This window comes from Crocodylus siamensis, chromosome 5, assembly GCF_052110815.1.
Source record: "Crocodylus siamensis isolate JL-2025a chromosome 5, ASM5211081v1, whole genome shotgun sequence".
In the NCBI taxonomy this organism is placed as follows: Eukaryota; Metazoa; Chordata; order Crocodylia; family Crocodylidae; genus Crocodylus; species Crocodylus siamensis.
Window position 1 is genome coordinate 169,281,416 of NC_143399.1, and position 25,699 is coordinate 169,307,114.

General features: G+C 41.9%; 1 protein-coding gene across 1 annotated transcript in view; it reads right to left on the reverse strand.

The window, feature by feature from the left end:
• VPS50 (VPS50 subunit of EARP/GARPII complex) overlaps window positions 1-25,699 on the reverse strand; it is a 150,913-nt gene that overhangs the window by 112,400 nt on the left and 12,814 nt on the right. Inside the window, exons 3-10 of the mRNA XM_090047029.1 lie at window positions 13,728-13,850; window positions 13,089-13,160; window positions 9,400-9,453; window positions 4,323-4,393; window positions 3,811-3,928; window positions 3,681-3,716; window positions 1,678-1,760; window positions 1,307-1,349 (exon numbers count right to left, since the gene is read on the reverse strand). Coding sequence (XP_089903155.1) covers window positions 1,307-1,349; window positions 1,678-1,760; window positions 3,681-3,716; window positions 3,811-3,928; window positions 4,323-4,393; window positions 9,400-9,453; window positions 13,089-13,160; window positions 13,728-13,850 — 600 coding nt within the window. The remainder of the gene's footprint in view (window positions 1-1,306; window positions 1,350-1,677; window positions 1,761-3,680; window positions 3,717-3,810; window positions 3,929-4,322; window positions 4,394-9,399; window positions 9,454-13,088; window positions 13,161-13,727; window positions 13,851-25,699) is intronic.

Sequence of the window (25,699 nt, forward strand, 5' to 3'; positions counted from 1 at the left end):
GATAATACTACATCTTATAATCTCCTTCATAAAGATGCACAGCTTCATTCTAAAAATAAGATTTTTGCTCCATTACTCTTGCTCATGGCTGTTCCAGAAACTCACTGCTCTACTGCTTAGGCACCTTTTATTAATTTCAGCCTACATTTGTTCATGGTCAGTACTATACTCATTTACTCTGGGGCAATATTTTTCTTTAGCTTGACTCATGTTTTCTTTCCCTGGTGTTTAACTCCATTATTTATTTATGGAAAGCAACCATTTATGCTCTCACCTTTGTTAACTAAGCCAATTTATTTACTATATGCATGCATTTGATTTATATCCCACCCTATCCAAAAGACTCAGAGCAGCTACTAGTCTCCCCTCATAAAATAGGCTCTACATTACCCTAATCATCTTAGAAGGCTGTCTCTGCATCTGAATATATTTCCATTATTTTAACGGTACTTTATTAGATATAGGCCCATATACACAAGCACAATGCCTATACCTTACTGCTTTTGCATTCTGTTCACATAATTCCATAAGACTAGGACTGAATAAGAATAAGCTTCCATGAGATCAAGCTTACTTCATTAGATGTTGTGATAAGACATGTGTACAGCACTGTATAACTAGAAAGTGATTTGAATACAAAAAGCAAGAAGGGAGAAAAGAAGCAGTGCTGGGAAAGGTAAACAAGCAAGCAATAAACCCATAGAAACAAACGCTAATCCTGTAAATGGGATAAGAATCCATGTCCCTGTTAAGCCCATGCTGAACACAGTCCAGTCTGTAAATGATTTCTTGCTCCAATTTCCCATTCAAGTTGGTTTTTTAATTTTTGATGCCTTAGAACAGTAACCCTGAGGTCAGCAATGGTATCCCATGGAGGTTAAAAGTGTTCTACCAGAGGCCTTAATGTCTTTCTGGAGCTGACTACGTCATTCATTCTTGCACACAAGGGTCACTGTAAACAGGGGATGGTATATGTGACATTGGTAGAGTTGTTGCAGGTGACTGAAATTCACATCTGTGTTACTCAGCAGAGTGATGATATAGTCTGCATAAATGAACGGGCACATTAAAAGGCCCAGTCCCTGATTCAGTTTATAAAGCTGAAAATCTACTCTGCCTTCTGCTGACTTCAGACTAACACAGCTAGCTACTTCTCTCTTGCACTGAAAACCATTCAATACAGCAGTTTAAATCCATTACTCTTAGATGCAAGAACTGCTAACATTAAAGTAGTGAATGAGAAAGTCAAGTAAAAATGTGAAGAAAACCGACTTACTATAAAAAAATTAAATATCAAATGGCTTACCTCTATTTGCTCCAAAGTGTCTTGCAGTTTAGAATTCAATTCACTATTAAGAAAAAATCCTGATATTAAAGCCTCCTTCACACCAAAACTCCTGCTTTAATAAGTGTTGGCTTGTGTAATATCATACTAGCATACAGTAGTAAATCTTATCCCAAGTTTTGCCATTTAAATATAAAATGCAGTAAGATTTAGTGCAGTTGCAAGAGTAATACCACAGTTACTACAAGCAGCACCTCAATTAACATATCCTGCTAGTATCAGTGATATAGATAGATATCTATCTCTAGAACATTTCCCAATATATTATTTCCTCAGAATATTACACAAGACCTAAATTTGGAACCTTCTTCTAAAAGACAATGCCCCCTGACCTTATACAACTGTAGTGTTTGAAAGTGCTGGCTGCTTTCTGACATTCCAAGCATAGTTGGATAGCTCCTGGATAATCCTCCTCCTAAAAGGGAAATAATACAACAAATGGTTAATGTACATTTTGAAGCAGGCATTAACAATTTTTTTACACTAACTAAATGGAATTGTACTGGGAAAAAATGCTAAAGATATTTCTGGTAAGTACATTACATACAAGAATGCTTAATTTATTACAAGAGAACTTCAACAACATCGTTCTTTGAAATTCAAAAGGCACCGTATAAAACTGGAAAATGCAAGACGACAAAGTATAGCTTATTTCAAGTATTAATATTCATGATCAAAGATAAAAACCATTTATTTTTGTAAACTCTTTTAGAAACTACATTCTTAAGTATACTCAAGCAAGCCATAAAATTATCTTTGCCCACTATAATAAAACAAGAATACTTCAGTCTCAAAATTATAATCTTTAAAAACCTATGATAAACAGCTGAATAAAACTATTTTATTACCAATTTAGAAATACCCTCTACACATTTTTAGAAGGAGCCTATATCATACAATAGATGAACTTTAGACCTCAGTCTGGAGGAAGGTCATACAATCTACTCCTTCCTTCCGGCCTTTGAACAAGTAAAGTAGATGGATTATAAATTTTAGAACCTGTTAAATGTCCCCTCCTCTGCATTTGGAACACTAAGTGTAATGGACTATAAAATGATGTGATTAATATTATTGCCATATTTATTTGCATGCCACACATACCTTTCCCCCAAAAATTAGCTTTCTAAAATTGTGGTGCATGTCTTCCACCCAGAACAGAAGCAGGGACATGCTGCTGCTTCCTTTCCTTCTCTTCCCTCCAGCAGTGACATAGAGGGAGGAGTGGAGTCCAGCATGGACTAATCTGGAGCTCCCTAGCTGCTGCTATTCAGTTACATATAACAAGGAAAAAATCTTTCTTAATTCATTCTGCTTTTCAAAAACAAGATGTGCATCTTATTTCAGGGTCTGCTGCATGCAAGAAAATACAGTACTAATGGGAATATCTTCCTTTACCTATAAGCCCCATCTACATGTTACACTTTAGGCATGATTAATCAGTTAATCACTCCATATGTGGTCACCCAGCCACACATTCCATCAAATGAATGGTGTGATAAAAAGAGGAGGCCAGAAAGTTACTCCACAAAATACATAATAAACATTGTAATTGCTTCCTATCACACCATTAATTAATGCATGTGTGGCATGGCAGGAGGTGAGATTGTATGGTTCATGCATTAGATCCCATTGTGCCTTTACTCGCACATGTAGAAGGGTCTTCATAAACAATGTCCAGCTACTTGGCTACCACCAACCAATCTGGGGTGGGTGCTACATGCAGCATGCAACCTGGAGCAGGCACCATATGCAACGCAATCCCAGACAAGCCAAACCAGGCACCATCAGCCCTGGATCTGGGAAGTGGGTTGGGGAGCAGAATTCTCCACCCCAGACCAGCTGGAGCAAATGCCACATGCAGCTAGTCTCTCAATCCAGCCAGAGTGGGTGCCAGAGGAACTTGATTCAGATACAGAGGGGGGGGGCAGGGGAGGGAAAAGAGCCATCCATGGACCTGAGCACCCTCCCTCACCCCCCAAACTATCCAGCCTACAGGACGAGATGAGTTGACACCCCTGATTTAGATTATAACATCCACTGCATGCTCACAGGCATCAGTTTTCCCTCCCCTTTAAAAACAGCTAAAATGTACATCTGTCCACACCTTAAGTAAAGCCTCAAACATATGTAGTTCTGACTGAATGGAGAATCAGACCCTAAGTAGTCTTTAGTTCAATGCATCAAACACTTCTATAGAGAGAGTCTGGGAAATCTTTTTTTCCCAAGAGCTCACACATTTACAAGAAAGAGATACAATTTGAAGAAACATGAGGGCTGACAAAAATGGCCCCCAGCTACCATGATTATGAAATTTAATAGTTTGAAGTAAACTTACCTCCAACATTTCACTTAAACGTACATCAGTTCTTTGCTAAAAATTAACAGAAAAGACAGCCATAAGAAAGCTATATTAAAAAAGGAAATGTGTTATCATTAAAAAACAAACAAAAAAGTATAATTCATACCAGTGTTTTTATTGTTCTCAGAGATTTTAGTAGCCCAATAAGCAATTGCCGTTTTCTTTGATTTGCAAGAAGCCCCAAGCTAGCTTGTGTAAAGCCTTCCTTTGCAGTGTTCAGGTGCCTGGATAAGTTAAAAGAGAAAACAGGTCTTGGATAACATGCCAAATAACCATTACCTTATAGAAAATTCAAACTGGGAGGTCCCCATGCATGTGAGACCAAAATATAGTGGTGCACCACTAGTGAAATCCAACAATTGCTCTCATCCTTTTTTCCTAGATCTTGAATAACTCACTGATCTAGGAACAAAAAGAATGCACTAGAACACAAAAACTGTCAATTCTCATCATGCATTAAAATACAGAAAAAGTGATAACTGTTAATATCTACAGCACATTAATAGAAAATAGTATCAACTGTATCAGAGAGTAACCATTGGTTCATGTTAGGACACATGAAGCTTTTCATTTTTTTGGAGAACAAAAGATAAGTATCCCACCAAATTGGCAGCATACCTTCTTCCATTCGTGCAAATGACAGCAGCTAACTGAAGGCCAGTCTGTAAAGATGTAACACGTTCAAGTTCCTATAGAGAAGGAATATATTCATATAGTCATTCAGGAATTAAGCAGTTACAAAACAAAGCAGATCCTCTCTTACAATCCTTCAATTAACTTCCATGAATCTAGTATCTATCACTTCATTTCTGAAACAAGTTTAAACTTTATTTAAAGACACTAACAGACATAAGTAATTCATATATAACAGGACGTCAACTTCTTCAAAGGGAAATAAGAAACCTTTAGAGTTGCCTGTGAAATTAAAACAAATTAACATGTCCTAAAGAGAAGTGCTTGGAATGCATTTTTATCAAAAGGAGAAACTCAACAAAAATAAACATGGATATGTGTACATATTCTTGTGCTACTTATTTCATGGATGTATCAACTTTAATGAAATTCACATCAACACTATGACCAAAATTTCAGGCACATTAGCATAAATTTAAATTTGCATTACATTGCCATAGAACAGCAAAGCAGAAAAAACAGGGTTTTTTTTCTTGTTTTAAAGCATTCATGTACACACTAAGAACTCAATAAATCTCACTTTGTAATGACCTTTAAAGGTGTCTTGTTGAACTTAGTCTGTAAGTCTTCAGAGCAGAAACTACAGCTTTACCTTGTTTTTATGAAATTCTTAGCATGTTCTCTTAAAATAATGAGATTTTTTAATACGTTGTTAGTTTCTCTTTATTTAGCAACAAAGACTAAGTTAAAAGGTTTATACATTCTGCATATAAAAAGATATAAAATGGGTATAATATTATTGTTATTTCTACTGAATTGCATTTCAAGAATGTACTAGGCACCTTTCAAATGGGAATACTGCCTTTGCTTCAGAAAACACGCAACATAAAAAATGTAATGCAATCTGAAAACCTACTCTTACCTAACTAGTTAATTTAGTTAAAATTTTAAGTCATTTTAAAACATCCCTTGATCAAAAGTATCCCAAAGGTCTAAATCAGTCCAATGGAACTGCCTTATCACATTGACAGGAAATCTTTCCCTTCATCTTACCAAGATTTTTCATTTAGAAAAAAAAAAACAAAACAAAAAAAAACATAAAAAACTCAGAAAGACTGGTTGAGCAATGCCTTAAGAAACTGAAGGGAAAGGTGGATTTGTACCATACAGTACCTACAAATCTTCTCTTTATATAATACTTTGAATAGCTGAGCCATTTTCAAGGGACCAGTACCTTCCTTTTTCATGAGGAAATACATCCAATAATATATCTAAGAACAGGTAGCACTCTGCTGTAATCTTGCTGACTCTATGAATTCTGAGAGACTTCTTTAGACATAACCAGAATGTCTAGACTAGGTATTTTGAGAGAGGGTAGTCCAAGAGTCCACAACAGCAAAATCTTAAGCCCATGATGCAAGCTAAATGGATGGGGAGATTCATAGAGGACAAATTCCTCTCTTCTCCCAACCAGAAATGAAGTGTTGCTGTGGAACCAGGTCAACCTACTGGACACACTTGTCATCTTAAAGCATCCGTGCTTCTCCTTCCAAAAGCAAGAGGAAAAAAAAAAAAGTGGAGAATCTGCACAGGGGTATATGTATTGCCCCACTATACATGAACTCCCTGTAGAACAGGGCTCCACAGTCCAAAGCATCTTCTCAGTGACTTCTCCCCAATTATATAGTGAAAACACATTTCCAGGGTACTCTGTGGAAACTGAGGTAAGAAGACATAGGATTTTGCCCATAAACATAAGCTATAAAAAAGAGCACGTAGTACATTGTTAAATATGTTTCAGTGCACCAGTGGGAATGCAAGTCCTCAGCCTCTCGCACAAGTCTCAGAGATGTTTGTACCATAGTGCCCTCGATTTTAGAGTAAACAGCCCATGCAGTTAACATCTTTGACATTTTAAACAGAAGGATTATCGACTCAAATCAGGTAAGCACATATCTGAGAGTTTTTAAAAGAGATTCTGAGTGGCACGATAGACTTTTAATGGTCCCCTTGGAGCCATTACAGAGCACTGTGGTACAACTCAATAAATAGTACTGTGCCTCAGTAAAAGTCTGCAGTAATACAAAATTAATGTCTACATTTAATATTATATACATGTACAATAGTTCATTCCATAATACAGACACACAAAGATTAAACAGATAAAAATCCACGAAGTACTCTCTCCATGAAGTAAATTTTGGCGGAAAGACATTTGGTGTTGCGCACAGGGAAAAAACAACAAACATATGATGCAAACAAACATTGTACCGAAGTCTGCACTGATTCAAAAGGGACAGGTGAAGTGTTTACGGGCAAACATTCCATTTATGGTCAAAATGAATGCTCTGGGTTTTAATCACACCCTATAAACCTGATTTTAATCAGTGCCTTGTTTAACCTCTGGCCAGATTAGATCGGGCCTGCAGTACCATGTCAGTGGCACCACTCCTGTGCCAACAAGTTTCTGGTCCACAGCAACCTTCCAGACCTTGCATACTGGATTAGGCACCAATCCCAGCATGCAGGGTCAGGTGGGGACAGCACCGAGCATCAGGGCCCAATCCCAGTGTAGGAGGCCAGGAAGGCGCAGCAGAGGGGCCAATCCCAACATGCAGGGTGGTGCTGGTCCCTAACCCCACACCACTTACCTGGCGTATGGGGCCAAAAGATTGAGCACAACTACTATAAAGCATTAGAGGAACATAAATTGGTATCAGTTAGAATTATGGGGAAGGAGGAGATGTTAACTTTAAGATCTCAAGAGTGAAACATCTGTTACTGACAGAACCCTTCCTCCTCCTCCTCCAGATAAAGATCTTAGCACTTGTGAAGATGAAGAAACCATTTTAAATCTTTCATTCCAGGAGTCCAATGAACCTACTTCATCTCCTAATATCTTCCAAGGGATTATACCACTCAATCGTTGAACCATTCTACCAATGCTTCCGGGGAATCCTAAGACACAGTTATCTGAAGAGTACCAGGTTACATTCCGGAACCTTACTCCTTTCAGGCCAGGTAAAGAGTCACAGTAACCCTGCAACTAGCAACGGCCACATTCAAACATCTAGAGGAGAATTACCACTTGCCTGATAGAAACTATTAGTGTATACGCATTCATTCAACTTCTGCCAGGAAAAACACGTTCCCCCACTGACAGAAAGCAGCTCTCTTGAAGGAAAGAAAACTTACATACTCCCCTCCCTGTTTGGTGCAGTTTTCAAAGACTGCAGGGCCAATTCCCAACCCCAGGAAAGCTCTCCCCACTGGGCAGAACAGGCAGCGCTTTCTGCCCCCATGGGGCTGAGAACCAGATCTGGGGAAGCTCTTCCTAGAGTTTCCTGGCTCTGTTTGTTTGCACCTTCACTTTAAATCAACACGTGCAGCATGTCTAGACAGAAACACTGTGATTTAAAAGCCAGAAGGGGCTACTTATTGACAGCCTGCCCCTTCCCAGGAAGCAAGAGGATAGATGGGTGGCCCAGGGAGCAGCCTTGTAGTATCCCCAGGCTGAACAGGTCACTTGTGTAGCTCGCCAGCCAGGAGGCTGAAATGCATGTACTCTCCTGCTCCCAGGCTATTTTTGTAATTGTGAGAATGTTTCTTAAATTCTTACCAGTAGAAATTAATGCCTATCCACAGTCAAGGTGATAACAGGGGAAAAAAAAACCCTGAAGTGCCAGTGACAAAGCAAAACACACAAGACTGTAAGCACACACTGATTATCCATATGCTGTGGCAGAGCGGGGGAGACAAGTTTTCTTGTTCTCCATGATTACTTCAGCGAAACCTCATCCAGTTGGACTGTCAGAGTCACAGGTGTTTTAAATATACTTTGATTGGGTTCTAATTATATTGCATATTAGGCTAGGATTCACTGTTTTGCCAGTTTCCCTGCTAAATGTCTATTTGTTGTGTAATTCTTTTATTTACCGAAACCGTGATAGACTCAGCTGCCCTGATCCAACTGATGGAGGAACTGTCAAAATGAAAGAAAGTATTAAAAACACTGGTTTTCTCTTTAGTTAATTGTTTTTATGATTCATAGCACCTCAAGCATTTTTACTGGGGTGAAAGGCAAAGGAAGTACATAAATAATAATAATTCTATTTATAAGATTCTATAGTTTTGATCACACAAGTCCTGAAAGTGCCAGGGTACTATTAAGTACTTATTACTCATTAATGACTGAGGATAATGAGATAAGAACTGTTAAAACTTTCTTCACCTTTAAACAAAGACAGCAGTTGGGTTCTGGCCCAAGCCTTCTGCAAGCACCACCAAACTTCAGCCTCCTATTTTTTGCAAAAAGGCATTAAAGCAGTGATCAAAGTAGCTTCTAGTACATCTTCATCTCAGTGTCCTCAGTTCTTACTGGTCTGGACTTAGATACATACTTAGCAAAATGATTTAATTCCTAACAGTGGTGAATACATCACACAGCTAGACCTAGATTAGTAACTGAAGAGCCCTTGTTAGATTTCCTGGAGCTAAAAAGTCTTTGAAAAAACTCTCGTATGGTTTGATTTATCTTCAGAAACTTGTGCGAGCCAAAGAAATTCCATTTCACATTCTGTTCTCTTTCCTCTGGTAATCGTTAGTCATATTATAAAAGCACACAACAACTCTTAAGAGGATCAGAAAATAATAATGCCTAGCACTGCATCTGTACTGTACCCAGTCTAATGGGATCTTTAGAACATGTTCTCTCTGATGGTCTATCAGAACTCTAGTCTGACAAACTTAAAAGTAAAAATACAAGACCACTGCTTTTGCACAACTTTTAAGCAGTTTGTTACAGAAATTCTTTCTGAACGAGGTTGACAAAGCGATCGTACTGATGTGAGGTACATAAATGCACTTGTTACAGGCAACATTATGAACGACTGTCATTGAAAACAAGGGACACTAGTCTTATATACAAGAATTACATAAACGTTCTGGTGGGGGGAGAGCAGGGGGAAGACATTAAGCTGAATTATAGTAATGTTACCGGTGTGGTTTAATAATTCATATGTAGTTACAGTTAAAACATACACACATCTGCTCACTGTCCTACCTTAGCATATGCAGGCTGCTTTTCAAGAATCAAGTCTGCAACCTTTTTAGATACCTTAAAAGAAAAAAAAGAAAAAAAATCTATGATGTAAATGGGAAGCAGACAATCGTTATATTAAATATCTACACCAAGATCTGAAGATTTCCAGTAAATCTTAATGTTCTTTAATATTCATTTCAGTAATCCTCACTTATTAACACATATGCTAGAGCACATGAACGGGCATAAACATTCTAGGATAGCAATCACAAGTTGTACAGAAGCAAGAAAAAGGAAAATGTTTACATCTGGGAATAAGTAGGTATGTTCAAATTAACCTCTTTGCCTTCTACAAGTTAAATACTACACCTGAGTAAAAACAGAAGGAAGGAAGGAAAGGCGGGGGTGTGGTGCTCTATGTCAAGGAGCAATACGTATCCTCTGCCAGCAAAATGGGGTCAGAGGAGGGGCAAGCTGAAGTGCTCTGGGTCAAGATACAAGGGGGCCGTGGGGAGATGGATTTAACGGTGGGGGTCTACTACAGACCCCCCTGCCAAGGGGAGGAGCTGGACAGGAAATTTTCAGGCCAGCTTGCAGAGGCACTTAAAGCAAGGGATGTAGTTGTCATGGGTGACTTCAATTACCCAGACATCTGCTGGGAGGAACAGTCAGCCAGGACGGACCATTCCAGGAGGTTCCTGGCCGAGATACAGGACCTCCACTTAATTCAGGAGGTGCACAGTCCCAACAGAGGAAACGCCCTGTTGGACCTGGTCCTGGCCACAGGCAATGACCTGGTAAGGGGCATCCAGGTCCTTGACCACCTGGGTGATAGCAATCATCGCTTGCTGGAGTTTACCATCCAGCGCAGGGTGTCAAGGGCCAGCAGCAAGGCAGTAGCCCTAGACTTCAAGATGGCCAACTTCAATGAGTTGAAGAGATTAGTGGGAAAGGTGCTGGGGTTCTCAAGGGCAGGGGAACTCAGTGCCCAAGATGAGTGGTCGTTCCTTAAGAAGACGATACTCAGGGCCCAAGGGGAGACCATCCCAACAAAAAGCAAGGGGGGCAGGAGTGCCCGAAAGCCCCCCTGGCTCACTAAGGGCGTCCAGGAATGCCTGATCGCCAAAAAGGCTGCGTAGACCCAGTGAAAGGGGGGGTGCTACCTCCTCTGTTCCGGCCTGTAGGGGGGCTGTCAGGAAAGCTAAGGCGGACTTAGAGCTAGGACTTGTGTCCAAAATCAAAGATAACAAAAAGTCCTTTTTCAAATACATAGGGAGGATGAAGAAAGCACCGGGAAATGTGGGGCCCCTGCAAGATCCTCTGGGCAATCTGATGGTTGCGCCAGAGGAGAAAGCAGACCTCTTTAACCAATTCTTCCCCTCCGTTTTCTTGGGCAGGGACTGGGACTTCCCCATCGTGATGCAAGACGTACTCAAGGGGAACGCCCCCAGACCTCAGGTTGGGGAGGACTGGGTTAGAGAGCTTCTGGAGGGGCTGGACATGTTCAAATCAGCAGATCCAGATGCTCTCCACCCCAGGGTGCTTCTCTTGCGGAGGCTGAAGAAGTCCAGGTGCCCTAGTCTCTCCCGTAGGGCTTGACCTGCAAGCCCTTAACCATACGAGTAGCCCTCCTCTGGACCCTCTCAAGGTTATCCACATGCCTCTTGAAGTACAGTGCCCTGAACTGGATGCAATGCCACATAAATGGGAAGTATCACCTCCTTAGACCTGCTCATGATGCACCTTCTAATGCATGAAAGGGTGTGATTGGCTTTACTTTTCACTTCGTCACATTGACGACTCACATTCATTTTGGAATCAGCTATGACTCAAAAATCCCTCTCTGCTGCTATGCTGCTTAGAAAGTCACCTCCCAGTCTGTAGGTGTGTTGGCAATTCTTTCTCCCTAGATGCAGCATGTTTCTCCTCTAGTAACCCTGGTAAGCACCGTTCATAGACACTTAGACAGTACCAGACTCAAATCCTAACTCTTAAATGTTTTGATGGGTTCCATCCTTTTACTACTGCTTCACTATTTTGATCTTCCATTGTTCTCTGAAAATCAAGTTGTTTCTTTAGCTTTCAAATTGCTCCAGCTTCCATAGCAGCTAACATACAACTAGGCTGGGACTTTTTATTTTTAAATCCTTTGGCTTTGTAAGTCAGAAATACAATTCCTAGCAATGAAAAAGTTGGCTACAAAAGCCACTGTGCTGAAACTGCACTTCCAGTGTCAACTGAGACCACAACTATTGATGATCTTTCATTAGCTAAAATTAAAAGCAAACAGATATGCAGATAAGATCCAGCTCCAATATATAGCTATAAAGGATACGTACCAATATAATTGCTAATACAATTACTGAGGTGGTACACAGTAAAGAGACTCTGAGGGTACTGTAATGCATTTCTTATTACAGAAAAAATTACAAGCAAGTGCTGAATCTGCAAATATGAAACTAATATCTTGGTCTTGCTCCTGACAGAACCACTACATCAAGTAATCTAACACAGAATTTGCCCGAGATTGATTGTGTAAAAGCATGGGACAAAACCCCCAAAATACAGAATATTGAGAAACGCTTGGTCAAAAGTAATCAAGATATCATTTGTAAATCACACAAAAAGTCAATTCAGTAGTGTGTTGAACAAATTCAGGCCGAAGGGCCTTTTTACCTGTTAATTTTAGGTGGCTCAGGGAGATCTTAACCCATGGATTGCCCACACACACAAGCTAGTTTTAAGTGCTCTTTAGGCAGGTTAAAGTAACAATACTGCAAGGCAGTTTCTCTCTGATCTGCATTACCCAGCTCCTGTTCCACAAATGTGTGGCTACTCCCCAGAGATAAGCTACTCAAGCTTCAGTCCTCCAGCATCCCAGGATACCCTCTCCCACCCTTCTGTTCTGTGTGGAGAAACTTCCACCCCCTGAACTTTACTTTGGAGGGGGGCATACTGGCACCAAACCAAATCCCCTCCTACCCTGAGTTGTGACTTGCCTGGGCAGCTCACAGGGGCACAGACCAGTCTGGGAGGAAGAGCTGTGGGGGGAGCAAGGTAGGGGGCCAGATCAGGGTCCCCACAAGCTAGGGCTTCTCTTCCAGGGCAGGGGCAGTGTCCCTGTGAGACAGGGCTACCCAATTTATTAAAACACAAGCCTTTCTTTAATTTACTGCTTTTTTTTAATTTTTACTTTATCCTTTAGTGGCTTCAGTGGCTGACTTCCATCATTTCACCACTCACCCCTCAGCCACCTTTCCTACCATACCTGGCATTTCATTACCCAGTCCCCATCATTAAGACTCTTTCCCTTCCAGCCTCATTCTCCCACCCCAACCAACCCACCACCACCAAGAGCAGGGATAGAAGTCTGTCATGGCTAAAGAGTACCTCATTTTCCAGATAGACTTTTGAACCATTCCAGGCAATTTGTACAGGTTTAATAGGTGTGTACATCTCTGTTTCAGGTTAAAACTGCATTTAACCCAGTCTATAGTGTTACATGTGTCCAGACTCTGAGATCAGCGTAAGACTGCGGCCATAACAGCCACTGTAATCTATTAATTTTGATTTGTTTTTATTAAAATCTTGATTATTTAAATATGCAAGACTCTTTTCAACCCAGCTCTATATATTCTTACAATTATATATACAAAGAATTATGCACATTCAGTTGCAGGCTCTCAAGAGAACAAACAAATTTTACTTACAGCGGCTTGTTGTTGCTTTAATTTATCTCTGTATTCTTCCAATTCCTGAAGACTAAGGACAGGAGGAAGCTTCTATATGTAGAACAAATTGAATCAACCAAAAATAATGGAAGACAAGAAATGTAGATAAAGCAATATGCAATATCAATCCACAGATTGCATTAACATTCAAGAAAGAGTATTTGTTTTCACAGTTTAATCCTCATTTTAAAAGTAATGATGGTAAAGTAAACCATAACGGTAATATCTTACATAAAGCAATCAACAGGAGTTTAGAAGCTTAAATCCCTCTTCGAATACCTAGCCCAAGTAAGCAAATTAAAAACTAAAATAGAGATTATCTGTCAAAAATATTATAGTTCCTGTTTCCAACTATTTTGACACTTTCATAAATAATTTGGTCTCAGAACTTTCTATTAGCACAATGGGTCTGACACCAAGTCTACTGAAATAAAAGTAGCTCATTAGATTTTAGGCCAGGCCCTATACAACCACACCTTCACGGGCAGCAAGGGGAAAATCTTAATTCTACATTTAAGCAGAATGTAGAAGACAAGATGGAAATGTAAGCGTTAACAAAAACTGATCTTGGATATTCAGCTTCGTTAAAGTACTGCCTTTTGCCTTAGGACTTCTTACCTCCAATTCATACTTAACAATATCAAATGAATCATTGGAAAAATACACTTCTTCAATGCTATTAATTATTTCTTGCTGTGCTTGAGGATCAGTTGGTTGTTCCCGCAGCTCTCTGAATTCCTCCTTAAGAAAAAAAAATGATTTTAATAAATCCTACATCTTAACAAGAACATCACACAATCAAAACAACCTGCTTTCAAAAACATTCAAAATTCAAGTGTGAAAAGCATACTTCATACAAGTGTGAAAATCTGGATACTTCAGTGCAAGGGAAAGGCTGTTCAAATAGGAAAAACTGACACTTCACCACATGAATGGCCTAGTTACCACTGTACCACTGTTTTTTTTCCTTTGTACATTATAGCTGAAGTGTTGACTGGGTCCATCCCTTTCCTTTGGGAGTTTACAGAAGAACTCTGTAATACAAACCAAACTAAACAGGGAAACTGATCTTCAGAAGTACTGCGCATCCAGTACTCCAACTAAAGTTCTGAGGAGCTACCAAAGTCAAAGTTTCATAGTTTCTAGGGTTGGAAGGGACCTGAGCAGATTATCTAGTCCGACCCCCTGCCATGGCAGGAAAGAATACTGGGGTCAAACGACCCCAGCAAGATGTTCATCTAACCGCCTCTTAAACACCCCCAGGGTAGGAGCCTGCACCACTTCTCTTGGAAGTTGGTTCCAGACCCTAGCTGCCCTGACCGTGAAGTAGCGCCTCCTGATATCTAACCTAAACCTACCCTCTGCCAGCTTGTGACCGTTATTCCTGGTCACTCCTGGCAGTGCTCGGGGGAACAGTGACTCCCCCAGTGCCTGCTGATCCCCCCTGACTAGTTTATAACAGGCCACAAGATCCCCCCGCAGCCTTCTCTTTTGGAGGCTGAACAGGTTCAGGTCCCGTAGCCTCTCCTCATAGGGCCTGCCCTGCTGTCCCCTGATCATGAGTGGCCCTCCTCTGGACCCTTTCCATGCTGTCAACATCCCTCTTGAAGTGTGGTGCACAGAACTGGACGCAGTACTCCAACTGCGGCCTGACCAGTGCCGCATAGAGGGGGAGGATCACCTCCTTGGACCTGCTCGAGATGCATCTGTGGATGCATGCCAAGGTGCAGTTGGCCTTCCTAACTGCCTTCCCACACTGCCGGCCCATGTTCATCTTGGAGTCAATGATGACCCCCAGATCCTTTTCCACCTCCGTGCTGACAAGAGGGGAGTTCCCCAACCTGTAGGTATGGTGCCGGTTGTTCCTCCCCAGGTGCATCACCTTGCACTTGTCTGTGTTGAATCCCATCCTATTCTCGTCTGCTCAGCCTTGTAGCCTGTCTAGGTCTGATTGTAGCCTGTTGCATCCTTCCAGTGTGCCCACATCCCCCCACATCTTAGGTGTCATCAGCAAATCTGAACAGGGTGCTTTTTACCCCCTCGTCCAAATCGCTGATGAAGATATTGAACAGTGCGGGCCCGAGGACCGAGCCCTGCGGAACCCCACTGCCCACGTCCTTCCAGGTTGAGAAGAACCCATCCACTACCACCCTCTGGGTGCCGCCCTCCAGCCAGTTGGCAACCCATTTGACTGTGTGGGTGTCTACACCACAGCCCCCCAGTTTCTTAATGAGAACGGGATGAGAGAGAGTGTCAAAAGCCTTCTGGAAGTCCAGGAAGACTATATCCACTGCCACCCCTGCATCTAATGATCTGGTGATCTGATCGTAAAAGGCCACCAGGTTGGTCTGACAGGACCTGCCACTGATGAACCCATGTTGGTTGCCCCTAAGCATGCAGTCCCCTGCTGGCCTCTCCTGGATGTGTGCTTTCAGTAACTGGACTTGAAAGACCACTGTGAAAGTAACTGGACTTGAAAGACCACTGGCAATTATGGTTATTCCCATGAAATGACATGTGATATTTCTGAAGTGTGTAACATCAAATTAAAAACAAAAACTGCAATACATGTTATGGACACTACAAATGATAGGTTAGTTCACAACGCCATTTCTATTAAATTAAATTTACTAAGTATATTTGGACACTCCATGGAGTTTCTTCATCAACAAAACCAGTTTTCTAGTATAAAGATGAGAAGAAATATTTGCATAAAAATATTTTGATAATTTCTTAGAATACAGTATATTAGTTTCTAGTAGAGAACAAGCACCCAGAAATTTGTTTTTGTAACCTCAGAGCAAGTTAGAATGGAAGTGATAAAAACCAAGAAGATTAGAGCATAAATTGATGACTGGTCTCCAATATACTCAGTACAGAGATATGAGGCGGAAAATTTTCCAGTGCTGTTTTTCCGTGGGAAATTTTCCATTTCTTAAAATTCATTAGTAATAATGAATGGATGCCAATACAGTAAGCTTGGCAGTTTCAAAGTTGTAATTAATGTTTTTCAGGTGATTATTCCTAGGAAGTATGTGAGGGAGTACATATATGTTTTATTGGATTTGTAAACAGGAGGGTAAATACAGTCACATAATAATCCAAACCAAAACTCAAGTTATGAATTCACCTAATTGGCTGTGCAGGTCAAATCAAAACCAAAGATAAAATTCTTATTTCATCTCAGACTGCAAGTGAAAGCAAAACCAAAACTAAAACTGCGATTAATTTTTGTTTCACTTTCAGTTCAGGAAACACACAAGAGCAGTGTCTCATGTCTTTCCTTTTCTTGAGCTGGGGAAGTTGGAAGTGTTTGCATAAGATCTGTTAGTTTTTTAGTGTTTTTGGTTTCAAGTAGTCATAATAATGCCTAATCAGGAAAAAAAAATACTAGCGAGTGGCATCATTAGAGTGAAGTTCAAGCTACTGAAGGAAAGAAGTTGGGAGATGTAAGAATTGTGGGCAAGAACATGCTAACAACTCAACAAGAATGAAGAAACATTTAATAACATGTAGAAACTGTCCCAAAAGAGTACAAGCCGTACACAGAAAGCTAAGACAACCAAGTGGTGGATCAACATTATCTGAGAAAAAGTCTACTTAAGGAATCCTATGCAAGTAAACAAATTAATATGTTAAACAACATACAGTATAGGCTAGCATCTATATTGTTTTAAAACATTATAAATTTTAAAAGTGTTAGTGCAATTCTGGACTATTATTTATTTATTTAAAATATTTGTATCCCGCTTTTCTGCTTGCACTAAGCACCCAAAGTGGCTTAGACTTAACAATATTTTAAAAAAACCATAATAGATAAATAGTTAACTATTTCAACCCAGCAGAGCGAGCTTAGTCCTCTGGCCAACAGCAGAGGCTGAACTTATACTTCCCTTTGGCACTGCATCCCCAGGACAACTGAGCAGCAAGTTGAGCTGCAGAGTGTTTTTTCAGGGGCGGGGGAGGAAGGGGGGGGGGGGAAGGAGGAGGGAAAGCAAGTTCCCTGCTACTATTACTCCTTCTGATGGATGAGGCTAAAATGAAAATATTTTACCCTTCTTGCTGCAGGAACTTGGTAGCTCAAGTTAGATAGCAGATTTGCAAAAAATGGAAAATGAAAGTGATGAGCTGCCAGGTCTGGGGGAAGAAGCAGCAGGATCCTCGCTTGCAAGATCACTGTCACCAGATATGTGATACGACATGAGTAGCTGTTCAAGACAGTCAAGCTTTTTATCAAGCTATGTGGACAAAATATCAAAAGAAGATTAAGGAAAAGCAAATGAGACATCAGCTTGAGCTATAATTTTCAAGTGGTACACCTCTTTCCATAATTGAAAATTAATACTGGAAGGAACACTGCAAACTAATTCACCCATCATATAAGTTACCATCACATTATCGCTTACCACATTCTCTCTTAGAGAGCATGACAGAATTCAAACAATGGTTATTCAAACAATTGGTCAAGCAGAACCACTGACTCTCATGTCAGATGGATGTGATATACAAGGAAATCCTTTATTGAACATTATGTTAGCAACACCTGAACCAATATTCCTGAAAGCAATTGCTATCAAATCTTCTCGTCGTACCAGTAAATACATAGCCAAATTACTGAGTGAAGAGATTGGAAGTGAAGGTACCTCCAGGGTACAAGCCCTTGTAACTGATAATGCAAGTATCATTACCGCTGCATGGCAAATATTAAAGGCAAAGAGTACAAGCCATTAATAGTATTTGGCTGTCTTGCTCATGGGTTGAATCTTCTAGCGAAGGACACAGTCAGTATGAATACAATGAAGACAACATTGGCAAACTGCAAAGCAAATTGTGAAGGTATTCAACAATCATGTTGCTAATCAGACTTTGAAGAAATTACAGAAAGAAAAAGCAGGGGAAAGAAAGTGCTCTTTTATTGCCTGGAGAATCTAGATGGGGCTCGGCTACAAAGTGTTGACATTGTTTGCTGTGCACAAAGAACTGCTTGCAATGTGCTTCAGTAGATAAGATGGCATCTCAGATTATTCCCATGGCCATTCAGAAGCGGCTTGTCAGCGACAATGTGTTCTGGGTTCGAGTTCAAGGAGCATTCAATTTGCTACTACCAGTTTCAGTGGCTATCAAGAAACTTGAAGGAGATGCACTAAGCCTTTCAAATATTCCAGAGATATTCAGACAACTGAAAGAAAATCTAATTGAGCTTTTGCCTTCTTCATCTCAATCCAAAAAAAGAAGAAAAATTAACCAACTTTTACTAAGAGATCTGAGTTTTGCTCTTATCTAGCTCATCTGGCAGCAAACCTTTTGGATCCTCAACACAGACGACAACATTTACAAGAAGATGAATTATTTACTGCTCTTGATATAACTGTGGAAGTAGCTAAGAATGTCCCCAATATCAACAAAATAGCTGTGAGGAAAGACCTTACCAAGTACCATGCAGAAGACAAACTTTGGAGCAAAGACATTATTTGGCAGGCAAGAGAGACTAGGTCTCCTCTCACATAGTGGAAAGGATACTGTAACATCCAACTGTTATCCAGGATTGCTTTAAAAGTCCTAAGCATTCCACTACAAGCAGCTTCTTGTGAATGGAACTGGAAGGCTTTCAACTCAATCAAGACCAAAAAAAGAGGACTAAACTAACAAATGAACACACCACTAAGCTTGTTTCTATTTCTCAAAATCTCTTGCTTGTGAAGAATGAGTCAGAAGCACAATTAGTCAAGAAGATGCAGTGTGATAAGTTGCCCTTGCCCATAGACTCACTGGTAAAACTACCCTTTAGTGAACGAGAATCTGGTTCAAGTAGTTCTGAATCAGGTTTCCCTCATTCTGGTTCCGAAATGGAACCAGTAAGTAGTGCAAGCGATTCTACAGATACCTCCAGTTTCACTGCTGCTGCCGCAACGACTTCAGTGAAAGAGAGTTAAGCGCTGTTGAAGTAGATGAGTGGACAACCACAGCATATCATGCACAGTTCTTTGGGTGTGCCAAAATTAGTGTGTCAACAGTTTTCAGTGCGTTCGGTTTTTTTCTTAAAATTTAAAACAAACAGCGTAAGGGATGTACGTGCTATTGTGTATTGTCTTTACATTTTTACAAGTATTCCAATAAAAATAGTTTCTTTCCACATAAGGCTTTGAGTATAACATGTAAACCACATTAAATGTGATGTATTTAATTTTTTTCCTAATCAAATATTTCAGTTCAAATACTTGTGGCTATTGGGATATAAAATTAACATGAGAGTACTTTTTTAGTTTTGTTTACTAAATACAAGTCAAATAAGCATGCTAAATAAATCACGCTTTATTTACAGCATTGGAAAATTTTCTGGAAAACCCACATCTCTGATTCAGTAACATTACCAACATATCTTTTTGGAACAGCACTAAGGGTTTGCTTTTCTAAAGGAGGTGCAAGTCTTCAAATGCTGCTATTTCTTTTACTAGCCCTGAAGGACACGTTGCCGGCTGATATTCTCTGAAAGCACACAGAGCAGAAGCAGAGCCTCTCAAAATTAATTTCAGCTATCTTGGCATGTCCCTTTCAGACATGAATCTGTTCTTCCAGAGCATCAAAAATCCAATCCAAATTAGAACCGTTTTATCCAAAACCTCAAAAACACCCTTAAAGAAGCAATATCAATTTTGCCCCAAGATGACAACAGTTAAGTGCAGCAAGAACCACTACCTGCAATCTAGAAAGCTCTAAAGATACATCCCCTAATCCACCTCAAAAAAACCCAACATTTAAATAATCTGAAAAAAAAAAAATTAGCCTTAGAAAGGCATATCTTGTGCCATGTGTTTTATCTGAATTAGTTACCAGAGCTAAACAAATCGCTTAATTACAAAATTAGTCTCTTGGGGTGTTTATACACACGATCCGGAAGTTTGACGGGGTGGGGGCGTTAATAAAAGCCACTCTAATTCAGGGGCGCACTGATACAGATTTTTTGGGCATATCAATTGATACCTATATCTGATTCCCAATATGCAGCCCAACAGCACAGAGAGCAGCGTCCAGCTGATAAGTATGTTGTGGGCATGGGTGTCTGGTGCCTCAAGTCGAGGAGGGGCCAATCCCACTGACTGGGAGGGGGGGGAAGGGGGCCCCCTGTGGCCAACCTCACTCACCATGAAAGCAGCTGGCGGCCTCACTCCCCAGCCAGCACTCGCAAGGGGGGAACTGGTGCTCCTGTCTGCCCCCCTGCCCACCAGCTAAACGGGGAGTCTGGCACTCTCAGGGGGAACACGTGCACCCCCATGCACTGCCCCTGGTTGTGGGGGAAGGAGTAGGGGTAGCAGACCAAAGCCCCCATGGTGAGGGACTGGAGTGGGGCTGGAGAAGGAGCTGAGCAGCCAGGGTGTGGTGCAGGACAGAGCTGCAGCCTGTCCGGGGGGCACAGCTCCCACAGCTGCATGCATCCTTGGAGGATATGGGGGCGTGACCGCCGGACCTGTGCGCAAGGCAAGGGTGGCCTGCTGCTGCCAGCCTCTTCCCAGCAAGGGGGTTGGATTGGGCTGGGCTCAGAATGGGCAGTGAGTGCTGTGATGGGGGGCTATAGTGAATTTTGGGCCCCCCCCAGCCCCACTCTCAGCACCACAGCTGCCCACCCTGAGCACAGCCTGGCCCAGCCCTCCACCAGATCTGGGGACACACATCCCCATGTCCTCCCAGGGTACATGCAGCAGCAGGAGCCACCCCTCCCCACCCATATCCCCCAGATGAGCCACTCACAGCTCTGTCCCATGCCCTGCCCCACACCAGCCCACTCCCTCAATCTGTCCCCCCTGCCCACACACCCCTTCCCTCCCACCAGACTTATCAGTCGGACACTGCTGTCCAAGCTCTGCGTACAGCCACCACCCACCACCCTGCACACACATCCCTGTGCGCAGCCGCTGCCCACTCCATGTTATCTGGAAACCCTTGCCAGGTTATTTCAGGTAACGGAATTTTTACATAACCTGCAATCCACTTACCCCAGGGATGCCAGATAACAAAAGATTTTACTGTACATTACTGTAACCTCTTGCTTCCATTCAGAGTGGAAATATTCCACCCCCTCAAGTGACATTTAAACACCTTTTTGATAAAGGGAGTAAAACAGGTCTGACTCCCTTGCATAAAAAGGACAAAATCTAAAATCTGTAATTCCACCGAGGCCAGCTAGAACATCTAGTAGTAGTGCACACTAGTATTGCAGGAGTTCAAATTTTGCACAGTCCTTTGTTTTCCCCATGCCCACCCTCCATACACACACACACACTCAGCAGGGGATGGACATGTTATCATGTCCCAATAGCCCAAACACCTGCTTTTGTTAGCTTCCATCAGTCAAGGACCATGCCCAAACCTCCTCTGGGTTCACTGGAGGAGACTCAGCTAGTACCCCTTCTCTTTTACCCCTCCCCACCAAAGGTTTTCCCTCCAACAGGAACAAACACAATCTTTAACAAGAAAAATACAAGGTCTTACCTTTTCCAAAAAAAGCCAAAGTAAAACCCTGGTCAAGATTCCAAACACAGAATTCCCCTCCCCACCATGAGTGGTGTTTTGTCAGATCATGCACTAAATCAGCACGTGTCATATGCCCCATACCTGAATGCTCATGCCAGTATTGCATGAGCTGACTCAAATGAGTCAGAGTTTCCTGATACAGTGGCCCTAATGCAGCATTCCCCAGGGCTTTTCTACCTTGTTAGACTTCCATTAGCGAGAAACAAAAGGTTCCTAGCTAGTTAATTAAATATTCCCTACTATATCACATAAATTAGAAGCAGGCAAAGTCTTTCTTTTGATCAGCATAAGAAACATCCAAAAAAGCAAGATACCATTTCTTCCACAATTAGGAACTGCAAATGCATAACAAGCGTATGAGATCAGTGATCCATTTACACTAAAACAAGGTGGGAAGAAAACAAACCAACAGTAATTGTTGTTACAAACAGGCTTAGCAGAATGTGATTTTTATTCAATAATTTTGACAGATAATATTGATGTTTATATTTAAGCATTTTTTCTTATTTCTATAGATTTAAATTCCCAGAACTGCATGAAATTAGTGGTGTTGGGGGCAAACCATTTATTAATAATGGCAAACATACTGCAGGACTGATGCCAGCTAAGCAGCAGGGCTGCCACCAGTCCTGGGTCTTCTCACCCATAGTGCCTTTGTTTACTTTGTCATTTTCTCTTCCTTTGTTTCTAGTCCCCTGGGGCTTCTGCCTTTTTAAGGACTGTGTCTGTTCCTGTACTGCAAACTGCAGTCAGTACGGTTCTCCAACAGCCATCATTTTCATTATGTCACCTTGGTATAAATTGTGGTCATTAACCATGGAAATATTTTTTCATCAGTCTGAAAGCATGATGTGAAATTGACATTTATCAACATTTACCAATCAAAATCAAATCCTGCCAACCTTACTTACAAAAAAATAAGATTTCAAGCCTATGAGTGGAAGAAAATTATGTTTGTGGTGAGACTGTAAAGCACAAGAGTTAAAGTAATAAAACAGGAAGATAAACAATTATATGGAATAGGTTATTATAAGGTGCAGGGTTAATCTGTTGATTTTTTTCCTCTCTTCACCTCATTTCCAGAAGTTGAAAGCAAGTATTTGGTATGTTCTGCTCTTTACTTCAGTCACTAGAAATGATTATGCTGCCATCTGGTGGAATACCAAGCAGCTTTGATTTTTACTTTGTTTCTTCCAAGGAAGCTCAGTTCATTGGCCATTTTCACAACATCCTGCACCTCATCATATATTTTTAGCAAGGCTGGCCAAGACATATAGGTATTAAAAACAGTGATTCCCACCTCAAGGCACCCTTTGGAAAAATGCCAGGTCTTAGTTTTCACTCATCTTTTAACTACAGAAAAATAATAGAGGAATTCTTCTTTTGCAAAAAAAACTCAGACCACAGCAGCTTAAATTTCAAATAGACATCCATACTGTCAGATACCATCTAAGCTAATCTTGTGAATTGTGCATAGGTGTTTGTACACCTGATAGTGCAAATATTGCATGACACCCTGGTTGGGAACCACTGGATTAAAGAATGTACCCAAAATTACAGAGCCAAAGAAACATTTTTAAAAACCGATCAAAATGTATCCTGATAAACCCTGGTCATCAGTGGGTATCATTCATAATATACATCATGGACGGGCAATTATTTGGGCCTGTGGGCCAGAGACAGATATAAGGAGCTGCTACAGGCTGATCAGCACCCCCATTCCTCACAACAGCCTGGAGAGATCACTTTTCCCCCACACCAAGCAGCAGCTTCTAACCAATCACCACCACTGCTGCCACTGCTCAGCACAAGCAGGTGAGCCCAAAGCTGGGGTCGGGGCTGCGCGTGCAGGTTCCTGCTGGTCCAGAGCTAGCCTGCTCTGCTGGGCTGAGTCCCAAGAAGGCACAGAGCCAGCGAAGGTTGGGCTGTGTGTGCAGATCCTCACTAGTAGCATGGGGTTGGGACCAGCAGCAGCGGCAGCCAGAAGAAGCCACCACCACCTGGGCTGCCTAGAAAGGCAATCCAGCTGCAGAGCCACCCCAGCCCCACTGCATGCCCTGGGCCAGGTGAACCAAGGGACCCACCACAGGTAGATAAAGTTCTTCCATGGGCCAGATCCAGCCCACAGCCCATACTTTGCCTACTCCAATATACATACACTTGGGGGACAGAGAGGGAAGAGAAGTGGCTAAGAGACATGTTATTAGTCTATTTGTGCAATCACCAAGATATACAGCCTGTCCCCTCCCAAGTCATTAGGTCAAATCCAAAAAAAGGAATAAATAAATAAATTACAGCTTAAAAGATTATCATACAAAAGAATGTTTTGACCCAAAGAAGTTACCCTCTGCCAGCTTTCCAACAGCTGATATGAGATTTGGGCTCAGTCCAGTTCTTGATGAACATGTACGCACACCAGACATTTGGCAGCCGTACTGGCTGAGTTAGCAGGGTGAGAAGGATGCTGCCACAGCACGATAAGGAGACAGTGATACAAAAGCACAGATGTCTATTATCCTGTCACCCACAGCAGGTGGTCCTTCCAGGTCAAGCCCAAGATAACACCTCTGGCATAACCATATTGGCATAACAAGCAAGTTTTGCACCCTGGACAAAACCTGAGCAGGTGGGGTGCAGGGAGAGAAAGTGCCCAGCCTCAGAGCCTAGCGGCTTTCTACCCAGTACTGTGCCTTGGACAGCAGCAGCACAAACTGTTGCTAGGAGTTTTGGGACCCTTTTGCCACCAACACACATGCCAGACAGCCAAAACACACCAATTTTAAGCAGCAAAAAAAGAGACAGCAGCAGTAAGCCACCGGTCATCTGTCACTATCATTTCTCTGCTCTCCATATTGCCAGTTGGAGCTGCCGCAGGGGTGACAACCCCCTCACTCCATTCTGGTGTCCCCTTCCCCTCCACTTAGCTAGGTCCCGGAGGACTGGACAAGGGCCAATGTGGTCCCTATTTTCAAGGAGAGGAAGGAAGATCCAGGCAAATATAGGCCAGTCAGTCTCACCTCCATCCTTGGCAAAGTCTTTGAAAAAATTATTAAGGCTCATATATGAGAGAGCCCAGCACAAAAAAATTATGCTGAGGGGAAACCAGCGTGGGTTCATAGCAGGTAGATCATGCCTGAGTAATCCAATCTCTTTTTATGACCAGGTTACAAAACACCTGGACACCAGAGTAGGGGTTGATATCGTTTACTTAAAAACTTCAAAGGCCTTCGATACAGTATCGCACCCCATACCGGTGGGCAAATTAAGAGGCTGTGACTTGGATGATTACACAGTCCAGCGGGTGGCAAATTGGCTAGAGGGTCATACCCAGAGAGTGGTGGTGGACAGGTCGGTATCGACTTGGAAGGATGTGGGCAGTGGGGTCCCGCAGGGCTCAGTCCTTGGACCGATACTCTTCAATGTCTTCATCAGTGACTTGGACGAAGGAGTGAAGTGCACTCTGTCCAAGTTTGCGGATGATACAAAATCATGGAAAGAAGTGGACACACAGGAGGGCAGGGAACAACTACAGGCAGACCTGGACAGGTTGGACAAATGGGCAGAAAACAAGAGAATACAATTTAACAAGGAGAAATGCAACGTGCTGCACATAGGGAGGAAAAATGTCCAGCACACCTACTGCCTAGGAAATGACCTGCTCAGAATGACCAGCACAGAAACGGAAAGGGATCTTGGGAGTCCTAGTGGACTCCACGATGAACATGAGTCGTCAGTGTGACAAAGTCATCAGCAAAGCTAACTGCACTTTATTGTGCATCAGCAGATGCATGACAAACAGAACCAAGGAGATGATACTTCCCCTCTATCAGGCACTGGTCAGACCGTAGTTGGAATACTGCATGTAGTTTTGGGCACACTTCAAGAGGGATATGGATAACCTGGAGAGGGTCCAGAGAGGGGCTACTTGTATGGTTAAGGGCTTGCAGGCCAAGCCCTACAGGAGAGACAAGGGCACCTGGACCTCTTCAGCCTCCACAAGAGAAGGTTGAGCGGTGACCTTGTGGCTGCCTATAAATTCATCATGGGGGCGCAGAAGGGAA